Source organism: Eriocheir sinensis, chromosome 22 (assembly GCF_024679095.1).
Source record: "Eriocheir sinensis breed Jianghai 21 chromosome 22, ASM2467909v1, whole genome shotgun sequence".
NCBI classification, from domain to species: domain Eukaryota; kingdom Metazoa; phylum Arthropoda; class Malacostraca; order Decapoda; family Varunidae; genus Eriocheir; species Eriocheir sinensis.
The window spans coordinates 17,986,310-17,998,411 of NC_066530.1; the positions used below are offsets into that span (position 1 = coordinate 17,986,310).

Consider the following 12,102-nt stretch of genomic DNA (forward strand, 5'->3'; position numbering starts at 1 on the left):
TCATCATCATCATCAGCCTTTGTTGGTGCACAGCGGGACAAAGGGATCTGCCATTACCTTTTTTTTTTCTACCTCGTGTGTCGCCGAAGCCCTGCCCCCCCCCCCCCCGCCCCAGGCCTCGAGGCAGTTGGTCCCGCTCTCACACTTTTATTACTTTTGCCCGATGAGCGACATGGCAGAAAAGAAATGGAATCGTCGGGCTTGATTGAAAAGGTGGAAAGGAATGAGTAATTGTCTCTTGTTTTCCAATGTTGCTCGTGTTGTCTCTTGGGTTCCTGTCTTGTTCCCTTGTTTTGTGGACTTGGTGTTAAGACTTCCATAGATTGACGTGATGGTAAAGAAATGGGATCGTCGGCTTGTAGTGAAAAGATGGAAAGGAATGAGTAATTGTCTCTTGTTTTCCAATGTTGCTCGTGTTGTCTCTTAGGTTCCTGTCTTGCTCCCTTGTTTTGTGGACTTGGTGTTAAGACTTCCATAGATTGACGTGATGGTAAAGGAATAGAATTGTCGTGCTTGATTGAAAAGGTGGAAAGGAATGAGTAATTGTCTCTTGTTTTCCAATGTTGCTCGTGTTGTCTCTTGGGTTCCTGTCTTGCTCCCTTGTTTTATGGCCTTGGTGTTAAGACTTCCTAAGACGGCAGATTGACGTGGTGGTAAAGAAATGGGATCGTCAAGTTGTAGTGAAAAGATGGAAAGGAATGAGTAATTGTCTTTTGTTTTCATTGTTGCTCGTGTTGTTTCTTCGGTTCCCTTCTGGTTGCTTCTTTTTTTTTATGGACTTCGTATTGAGACTTCTTAAGACGACGAATCGACATGGTGGTAAAGGAAGGCTTGACTGAAGAGGTGAAAAGGAATGAGTTATTATCTTGCGCTTCCGTCTTGCTCGCGTCGTATCTTCGGTTCCCTTCTGGTTACCTTTTTATTTGCACTTTGTATTAAGATTTGTCAAGACGACAGCCTATAACATTTTTCTAAGGTGTTATATATGGTATATTTCACTAGCTTTTTTCTCTCTACAAAATCTCTTCTTTAACATTTTATGACAATATATGTTTTTTTTCTCATTCCTCTTCTCTTCTGAAACGTTTCCTTTCCTTTAGTTTTGCTGGATTTTCGTTGTCTGAGTTTTCACATTGCAGACAGCTCAAGGGCATAAAAGTACAGAAAAATCCCTGCAGGAGAAGGGTTTCCAAAAATATTGTCAGTCTAGGATGGACGTGTCTCGGCTCCATTCTTGAAAGCATTCAATTCGTAGGGAGGAAGGAATGTAGACTAAAGGAGGAGATGCTCCGTAGCTCACCAGTGGCAGGAATGAAGGAAGGAAGATACCCTACCAATGCAAATGTTAAGGAGTGTCGCTAATTTTTTCTCCCTATTACTGTAGTAACCTTTGAGACATTCTCACCCTTCCTGTATTATCCCATGTTCGAACGAAGAGGCGAGTATCAGAACATTTCATAAAAGACCTTTTTGATTTTTATCCTGGCAAAACTCTGCCTTTTTAAGGGGCATCTTCTTTTGGCAAAACTTCTTCATTTTTCTTTCTTTCTATTTTGATTTCTGTGTTAGTAGCACACACACACACACACACACACACACTTTTATACATATATATATATATATATATATATATATATATATATATATATATATATATATATATATATATATATATATATATATATATATATATATATATATATATATATATATATATATATATATATATATATATATATATATATATATATATATATATATATATATATATATATATATATATATATATATATATATATATATATATATATATATATATATATATATATATATATATATATATATATATATATATATATATATATATATATATATATATATATATATATATATATATATATATATATATATATATATATATATAATTGTTATATATATATATATATATATATATATATATATATATATATATATATATATATAATTGGCTGAACAAGATCAAAAGAATGAGGAGGGGAGGCATTCTAAAAACGCAGGGCGTCAGTAGACGAGAAGGAGGAGGAGGAGATGGAGGGGGAGAGGAGGAGGAGGAGGAGCAGGAGGAGGATGAAAAGAGGGAAAACAGAGAATCGAGCAAAACCTAAATAGCAAAAGTAATAGCAATGTCTACTATTAGGAAGACTGAAGGAAAGAAAATAGGAAAACCGAATTCAGCAAGAAAGGAAGAAATAAAAAGGAGGAGGAGGAGGACGAGGAGGAGGATGAGGAAGGGGAAAAACAGGCACTCTAGCAAAGACTAAATAATGCAAGTAACAGAAATAACTCCTTTTAAGAACGCAAAAGAAAATAATTAGGAAACGCCACTGGAGCAAGAGCGGGAAAAAGGAAGAGGAGGAAAAGGAAGAGAAGAAAGAGGAAGAGGAGAAGGAAGAAGAGGAGGAAAAGGAGGAGAAAGACAGGCAACGGAGACAACAACTAATAAAATAAAGCCGCTGCTGTTAGGAAGACGAAAAGAAAGAAAAAGAAACAGAGAACGAAGCAAGCAGGAAAGGAAGAAGGAGAGCGAGGAAGAGGAGAAGGAAAACGAGGAGGAAAAGGAGGAGAAAGACAGGCAATGGAGACAACAACATATAAAAAAAATGTACTGTTAGGAAGACGGAAAGAAAGGAAAAAGAAACAGCGAACGAAGCAAGCTGGAAAGGAAGAAGGAGAGGGAGGAAGAGGAAAAGGAAAACGAGGAGGAAAAGGAGGAGAAAGACTGGCAATGGAGACAACAACTAATAAAAAAAGGTACTGTTAGGAAGAAGGAAAGAAAAAAAAGAAACAGCGAATGAAGCAAGCAGGAGAGGAAGAAGGATAGGTAGGAAGAGGAAAAGGAAAACGAGGAGAAAAAGGAGGAGAAAGACAGGCAATGGAGACAACAACTAATAAAAAAATGTACTGTTAGGAAGACGGAAAGAAAGGAAAACAAACAGCGAACGAACCAAGGAGGAGAGGCAGAAGGAGAGGGAGGAAGAGGAGAAGGAAAAAGAGGAGGAAAAAGAGGAGAAAGACAGGCAATGGAGACAACAACCTAATAAAAAAGCTGCTGTTAGAAAGACGGAAAGAGAGAAAAAGAAACAGCGAACGAAGCAAGCAGGAGACGAAAAAGGAGAAGGAGGAAGAAGGACAAGGAGTAAAATAAGAACTGTTTGAAGTGAGGACGAAAACTAAAATAATCATACAAACAATAGCAATATCTGATCCCAGCCACCCGAAATGCAGTTAGAGAGATAGGAGAAGGGATATAAGCAAATGGGGAGCAATAGGGGAAATAGCAAGCGTGCGAGGAGGAAAAGGAGAAAGAGGAGAAGGAAGAATTGGGAAAAAATAGGAATCGAGCAACATCTAATAAAAACCGGCGAATGAAAAGAAATAAGGAAAGCGTATAGTGCATGAGGAAAAGAGGAAGAAGAGGAGAAGGAGTAGCAGAAGGAAAAGGAGGGAAAAAAGGGAGAGGAGGAAGAGGAGGAAGAAAGGGTAAAATAGACACATCGACAATAGAAGTAATAGAAATACCTCCTTTTATGAACGCGAAAGGAAGGAAATGGAGAAGCGAACGTAGGAAGAAGCGTAGAAGGAACAGGAGGAGGAGGAGGAAGAGGAGGAAGAAAGGGTAAAATAGACAATTCGACAATAGAAGTAATAAAAAATAGCATCTTTTAAAAACGCGAAAGAAAGGAAATGGAGAAGCGAACGTAGGAAGAAGCGTAGAAGGAACAGGAGGAGGAAGAGGAGGAAGGAGTAAAATAGACAATTCGACAATAGAAGTAATAGAAATACCACTTTTAAGAACGCGAAAGGAAGGAACTGGAGAAGCGAACGTAGGAAGGAGGGTAGAAGGAACAGGAGGAGGAGGAGGAAGAGGAGGAGGAGGAAGAGGGGGAAAGACAGGCAATCGAGCAACAGATTCGTGGCCCCTAAAAGTTACGAGGCAAACGGCGGCGCCACAGAATCACGGCTCAACACAAATACGCCGCCGCCCGTTCGTTAAAAAAAAGGAAAATGTAACTAAAAGAAAAAAAATCAGCAGCGGGTTCGAGGGTTTTTAGTATTATTTATTTATCCAGTTTTATTATTTTTATTTTCTTTGTTTGTGTGTGTGGGTGTTTGGAGGCGCAGCGAGGAAAGGAAAGGAAGTCAAGCCAGCAAACTCGAGTCTCCCGTGATTAGATAAGAACAAATATTGTCTTCCGGTAGCAATAAACACAAACAAACACACACAAAAACACACTCACAAACACACAACCCTCCCTCACCCCCCATACACCCCACACACCCACCCCCTCCCACAGACACACAAAGAAACACACTCACACACAAACACACACACGCGAGCTGTAAAATTAAAAGAATTGTTCGTGAAAAAATAAAATATATAAATCACAGAGAAACCACACACCGAATTCCGTGGATAGCCAGAGAGAGAGAGAGAGAAAGAGAGAGAGTGAGAGGAAGAGAGAGAAATAAAAAACACATTGATATTTTTTTGGACGTCTAGTGATTACTCTTCTTTGGCGCGTCGAGGGAGGAAGAGAAGGGCGCCGAAGAAGAGCTGCAGGAAGGGGAGACGAGCAGATTAGTTCTCCCCTCGCACTCCGCTCTAAGTTTTCCTCGCAGGTGGAGGGATAATGTGATATTTATGTTCCACTGGACAGACAGATCAAGGGGACGACAAGGAAGACCCCGCGAGCAAGGACGCATGAGGCAAGGTCAGTGTCTGGAGGGTCAGCACCCGAGCTCGTGTTTATTCCATTCATTTAAGTTGATGGACAAGAAACGTTACTGTCTCGTCTGGACTTACGTATGTTGGTTGGGTATTTCATTCATTTAAGTTGATTGAAAGGAAACGTTACTGTCTTGTCTTGAATTACGTGTACTGGCTGGTCATTGTCTATAGAAGGTCTTGACTGTACTTCGCGTTTACTTCATTCCTTTAAGTTGATGGGAAAGAAGGGTTACTGTCTCGTCTTGAATAATGTGTGCTGAAAGGTCGTTGTCTGGAGGGTTCTGGCTCTTCTTCGTGTTTATTTCATTCATTTAAGTTTATGGAAAAGAAAGATATTTGTCTCGTCTTGAATAATGTGTGCTTGCTGGTCGTCTGGAGGGTCTTGACTGTTCTTCGTGTTTAATCATTTCATTTGCTATTTTAAGATTATGAAAAGAAAAGTGTTTGTCGTCTGGCTCTTGCTTCTTGGGTGGATTATAACTTATCTCATTCATTTAAAAGTATATGGAAAAGAAAATAGGAAAAAAGACTGGGGCGTCCTACTTAAACTGATCTCGTGTTTATGAAAAGAAAAATGCTTGTCGTCTGATTCTTGAGTTTTGGGTGAATTATAATTTATTTCATTCGTTTAAAAGTATATGAAAAAGAAGAGATGAAGAAGAAAAATAAAGTCGGGTGTCCTGCTTCGACTGACCTCCTGTTTATGAAAAGAAAAGTGTTTGTCGTCTGACTCTTGAGTTTTGGGTGGATTATAATTTATTCAATTTATTTAAAAGTATATGGAAAATAAAATAGAATAAAAGGGGGGTGTCCTGCTTCAAGTGACCTCGTGTTTATGAAAAGAAAAGTGTTTGTCGTCTGGCTGTTGCTTTTTGGGTGGATTATATTTTATTTCATTCAATTAAAAGTATACGAAAAAGAAAGAGGAAGAAAAATAAAGTGGGGTGTTCCGCTTCAAGTGACCTCTTGTTTATGAAAAGTGTTTGTCGTCTGTCTCTTGTGTCTTGGGTGGATGATAATTTATTTCATTTATTTAAAACTATAGAAAAAAGAAAATTAGGAAGAAGAAAAAGAAAATCGGGTGTCCTGCTTCGACTGACCGCGCTTTTTATTTCATTCACGTAAGCTTATGAAGGAGGAAAGTACTTGTCTCCTGGTTCTTGTGTCCTTGCTCAGTTTTGTGCATATTTAATTCACTTGAGTGTTTGAAAAAGAAAGTGATTGTCTCGTCTTAATGATCTGTGCCACCGGGTCTGTCTTGAGGGCTTCTGCGGAGACTTGTGGTGTTTTGTGTACTAAAAAATAAACGAGAAGAAAGTGTGTGCCATGTTCAAGGGAATTTGCTGAAGTCTAGCAGGTTGAAGCTTTGTAATCGCTTTTAAAGGAAATATTTCACGACAAGAGTGTGCGTTCCTCCTTGAATGGCGTGTGTTGCCTCGCCTCCTTCACCTGTTGCTGATTCTGTACAAGGAAATGTGATGAGGAAAGTTGTCTCGTCTTGAAGTGCGTGTGCTGCAAGTTCGGTGTTTTAAGGGTTTTAAACGTTTACAATATGCAAGAAAATATATTCCGGCAAGAGTGTGTGTATCCCTCAGAAACGGTGCTGCTTGGTTCTGGGATATGTTAGTCAGGCATGCTGGCCTTTACATGCAAGAAGACATTACGAGACGAGTGTTTTCTTAGGAACTGGTAGTGCGATATTCTTGAGTAGCTCAGCAGTACCTTTTTTTACATCAGAAGAAGCATTCAACAGCAAACAAGCAACAGCAGGAAAGAAAGACCACAAAACTAGTGCTCGCCAGTGGGAGAAGTGACAGAGTTCTAATTGATTACTCAGAAATGGTTCGAGAGGTGTCTTGATATTCTCCTCTTGAAAGAGTACAATTCATAGTAGTGTGGGAATACCGAGGAAGACAGAGTTTGCCACCGAAATTAATTATATAAAGATGCTAGTTAACTCTTGCCTGATTCTTATTAAATACAAGAAAATATAACAGAGACGAGAGTGTTTCCAGCAGGCACTGGTGGTCGGTGTCTGGGATGTCTCAGCTGGATTGCGCGTTTAATACGAGTATATGTAACAAAATATCACGGGGTAAATATTCATCGTTCAAAGACAGGTGTTGTAAAGAGTCTGCAGTCCCAAGGGAAACTGTTCTCAATTCTGTGCAAGAAAATACTACATGTATAGAGTGTTGTTCTCCTCCAAGGGCACGTGAGTAGAGTTTAGTGTCTGAAGTGTCTGTCGTGGAACGGTTCTTTATTTTCTACGAAAAAAAAAGATCTTACGGGGATGGATTGTGTCTTTTTCAATGGACGCTTGCTGCAAGATCAGTACAAGAAGTGCCAAGTGTAACTATTTGTAATCTGTACCGGGAAACATTAGAGGGCAAAGGGACACGATTGTCTTTTTTGTTTATATTATTATTTTGCCTTTGACCTGCCTCCTTTGTTGCCTATTATAAGTAAAGGCTTGTCTAGAAGAGCTCATAAATACATTGCCTCAAGTTATGTCTGCCAAAAAATAATTATAAGGACCTGTAGTACGCAAAATTACTATCGAATCTCTTTGATCAGTTTACTGTTCAAGAAAATAATTACCTCTGCTGTTTTTTCTTGTATTATTTCTTTATATCGTGGAGCTGACGCAACCTGGGATATAGTTTCTTTCTTGATATTCAATTTTTGCTGAAATCGTAAACCTAAGAAGCTTCTCAATAATATTTCATGTCCTTTATTCTCGGATGTAGGGAATTTGTGTGCCGGTGATTGCATATTATTTATCGAGTGTCTCTTAAACTTGCCAAAATACCACTTATCTTCTTCCACTAATACACATCTTCTTCACCTTCTCCAATATCCCCCTCTTCTTTTTCCTCCTCTATCGCACTCCTCCGCTCCCTCCTCTTTCCCTCTTAAGGCGCGGCTGATAACTATTATTCTCTGTTGTCTTCACCGTCGTTCGTCTTCGTCGTCTTCGCTCGTGTCTCAGCATGGTCGTATATACTTCTCAATTTTACTCGAAGTCTTTTTCAGTGTTGCGGATGTTGCCTTTACTGTTAAATGTACACAAAGTTCCCAATCATTAGCAACCGAAGGTCCAATGGTGTCTTGAAAACTCTTGGGATAAGATGTTTTGGTATTCCTCCTTCATGATGAAATTTATTGTTTTCTCTGCCTGAAATTCTTTTGAGTTGCGGAAAATATGCTTTACTCCATTATGGCGGGCCAGTGCGGCGCAGAAGTATAGATTATTTCCTTTGGGTACATTATTTTTTTCCGTAGAGATGGTAATAGGGTTGCAAAGGGTGGGAAAGTTTTCGGAATAATAGAAACTATCCAAGGAAAGTTTCCGGGAATTTTCAGGGCCCGGGAATTTTGAGAATTTTCGGTAATTTTATTTTTTTCTCACACATGTGTATTTGTATTAATAAACAAACCAATTTAGGTTGATATAACTATTAATTACAAAGTTTTAAGCATCAAAAATTGTATTTCCAATAGGTTGGGTTAAGTTGAAGGAACTTTCAAACACATAACATCCAGACACCTGTAGCAGAAATAACAAAGAAAACACAAAAAAGGCGACAGTTTATGGCAAAAACAAAAAGCAAAGAATATATGATTTTTCTGTCAAGATGTATGATAACCTTTTGTGATTTTGTTAGATTAGGTTAAGTTTGGGGGTATTTTTAAACACATGATAGCCAGCACCTTATGGTATAAATCAACAAAGAATGACCTCACTCTGTTGCATAGACAGTCTCATTAGTAAGGAAGCATATATGTATTTTCTGAGTCAAGACCTATAGTGACTATTCGGGGTTTTGTTAGGTTAGTTTAGGTTAAGTTTAGGGTTTTCAAACATATGATAGCCAGCACCTGATGGTATAAATCAACAAAGAATGACCTCACTCTGTTGTATAGAAAGTCTCATTAGTAAGGAAGCATATATGTATTTTCTGAGTCAAGACCTATAGTGACTATTCAGGGGTTTTGTTAGGTTAGTTTAGGTTAAGTTTAGGGTTTTCAAACATATGATAGCCAGCACCTGATGGTATAAATCAACAAAGAATGACCTCACTCTGTTGTATAGAAAGTCTCATTAGTAAGGAAGCATATATGTATTTTCTGAGTCAAGACCTATAGTGACTATTCGGGGTTTTGTTAGGTTAGTTTAGGTTAAGTTTAGGGTTTTCAAACATATGATAGCCAGCACCTGATGGTATAAATTAACAAAGAATGACCTCACTTTGTTGTATAGACAGTCTCATTAGTAAGGAAGCATATATGTATTTCCTGAGTCAAGACCTATAGTAACTATTCGGGGTTTTGTTAGGTTAGTTTAGGTTGTTGTATAGACAGTCTCATTAGTAAGGAAGCATATATGTATTTTCTGAGTCAAGACCTATAGTAACTGTTTGGGGTTTTGTTAGGTTAGGTTAGGTTAACCGGAGGGCGGCATGTGGCTCACTGGGCGTCACTTAAACACCGGGCTTAGGGACATTCACTAACAGCCCTCTATAACTGAAGTCTAAAGAGGCAACAATAACCTCAAGCACAAAAAAAAGCACGAAGGCGCCATAGGCAAATTTGTAAATTTTTCTCAATTCTTAAAGTTCCTGAAAATTCCCGAAAATTCCCAAACTCCCCATTGAAAGTTTCCCAGTTCTAAATTTTCTGGAATTCTACAACCCTGGGTGGTAATGTTTTTAATCGTCTTTGGTTAATGACTACTGTATTTTTCTGCCTAGTGGTGTGTGTTCTGGTTACCTCAAGTCGCTATCAATGTCCGTGCAGGGTCCCAAAACAGTTCCTACGTATACATGTAACGAAACACGTAACGACACTTACTTCCCGCCCCATAAATAATCTTCCCGTCCGGCCCTTGCCCGCTCCGGCCGAATGAATCAAAACAAAACACAGCGCAACACAATAACATAATCACAGGCCGCAGCGCTGCTCGTATCTTTAATCATGTGCTGACGGGTTCGTGGCGGAGTATTTTACGTACAGTCTGCACTAAGCAATAGCATATAATTTTAATGGATAAAACGATATTTTTCGCTCATCCTTCTTATAAAAATAAATGCGATTTTCTCGTCACCAGGGGCACCAGCGGCCCTGTCCTGCTGCTATCAGGTGTGTGTGTGGGAGGGGATAATAATGTGTGTGTGTGTGTGGGGGGGGGGGGGGGATGGAAAATGTAAATGAGTCTGTGTATATGTGTCTGTGTCTGCTTATTCTTTCTGCTACACACTGCTTCTACTATTCATTTCTTGTCTATTTATATCTTGTTAATTCTTCTGATACTACAACAATACTCTCATACTACTACTACTACTACTACTACTACTACTACTACTACTACTACTACTACTACAACTACTACTACTGCTGCTACTGCTACTATTGCTACTACAACTTCTACTAATAATAATGAATATTATAATAATAATAATCATGATACTACTACTACTGCTACTACTACTACTAATAATAATAATAATAATAATAATAATAATAATAATAATAATAATAATGACGATATGAAAATAATAATAATAATAATAATAATAATAATAATAATAATAATAATAATAATGTGTGTATGTATGTGTGTGTGTGTGTGTGTGTCTGTGTGTTTGTGTGTGTGTGTGTGTGTGTGTGTGTTTGTGTGTGTGTGTGTGTGTGTGTGTGTGTGTAACAATAACAATAGTAAAGTATAATAAGAGTTTTATTTTATAATGATAATATTAATAATGACAGTAATAATGATTATATTTCTAACGATTGCATATTAATGAGTATTTTCTTTATTTACTCTTAAATAAACTCACTGCTGTAGTTCATTTTCCTCCATAAGTAGCAACTATGAAGGTGTGACGCAGCACTTCCTCGCCTTCTCTAGACGCTTGACTTTGCTCCCCGAAACACCTGTGGCGACACTTACTGACTCCGTTATTTATATCTTTACAGTGTCCCATCGCCTTGGCCTTCACCCGCCGTGCCACGCCCACAGAGACACAGCCACGCACTCACCCAAGAAACGTAAGTCTCTGTTTTTTTGTGACTATTCCTCAGCTTCTTTTCTATCTATCTCTCTTTCTCAGTGATTTGTTGTCACGAGGACTATATATTCGAAAGTTTGTATCCATCGTTTAATCAGCTTGAGAACGACATCGAACCGGCATGGCTGTGACTTGTACGTTCTTATTTCTGATTTTGTGATGATTAGACTTTGCAATGACCATATTTTTTAACAGATGATGAGGCAGATTCAGAACGCAAAAAAAGACAGTGCTATTACTGTGACCATTGCTTACAAGTGGAGGCGTTATCGAGCTAAAAGTCATGAATAAGGATACGCAGAAGCACCAAGTGTTTATATGTAATTATGACAAGATAAACTTTGCATACATTAACATTGTTTTCTAGTTATCGCCGATTATCAGCCGTATTTCGTTGTTATTATAGTTTTTATGCGCCATGTAATATTTTCCAACGGTTATAACTGAGAAATTCAAGTGTGAGTTTGCATGTGTGATGGGGCGGAGGGAGGGAGGGAGGGAGGTGTGTGTGTGTGTGTGTGTTTGTGTGTGTGTGTGTGTGTGTGTAGTGTATAATGTGTGTGTTTTCTATTGTATCCTTTGCGTGTTGCCATATATTCATGGTGTTAAAGATTTGAAAGTGCTTCGTAGCGGGTCAAAAACCATATTTTTTTTGCAATCTGTTATTCCTTTCACTGCAAATTATTAAATATCTGGAAAATGTAACTCATTGTTAGAAAAAAAATCAAATGTGAATACGAATACTCTAATGTTTCACAGCGAAGTGTTTGAATATGAATACAAATACATCAAAATCTGTATTTCAATACATTCAGATACGAACAGTGTATGTCTGGCGTGTTTGTGTGCATGTGTGTGTGTGTGTGTGTGTGTGTGTGTGTGTGTGTGTGTGTGTGTGTATATATCTCTGTCTGTCTGTTTGTATGTTTGTCTATCTGTCTTTGCCTAAATCCATAACATTGCTACACAGACACACACACACACGTCTCTTTAATGTTTATGTCTGTCTGTATGTGTATCGGTTTGTCTATCTGTTTGTCTGTCTGTCCCTACGTATATAAACATAACGTTCCTACTCAAACTCATGCAAAAATGTCTCATCACTATCTGTTTGTCTTTCTACCTGTCTCTATGTCTCTGGCTATACCTATATGCATACCATCACTACTCACGCACGCACTAAAACACCTCTTCACTCTGTTCTGTTCGTCTGTGTCTGCTTGTATGTATGTCTGCCCATCTGTTTGTCTTTCTACTATCTGT

General features: G+C 38.3%; 1 protein-coding gene across 5 annotated transcripts in view; it reads left to right on the forward strand.

The window, feature by feature from the left end:
* LOC127002194 (uncharacterized) overlaps nucleotides 1-12,102 on the forward strand; it is a 208,380-nt gene that overhangs the window by 87,895 nt on the left and 108,383 nt on the right. For all 5 annotated transcript variants that reach the window (XR_007755864.1, XR_007755867.1, XR_007755863.1 and 2 more), the window contains exon 3: nucleotides 10,748-10,819. Coding sequence is in view for 1 of the 5 variants with exons in the window: in XM_050867883.1 (XP_050723840.1) it covers nucleotides 10,748-10,819 (72 nt within the window). In the remaining 4 variants the exon portion in view is untranslated. The remainder of the gene's footprint in view (nucleotides 1-10,747; nucleotides 10,820-12,102) is intronic.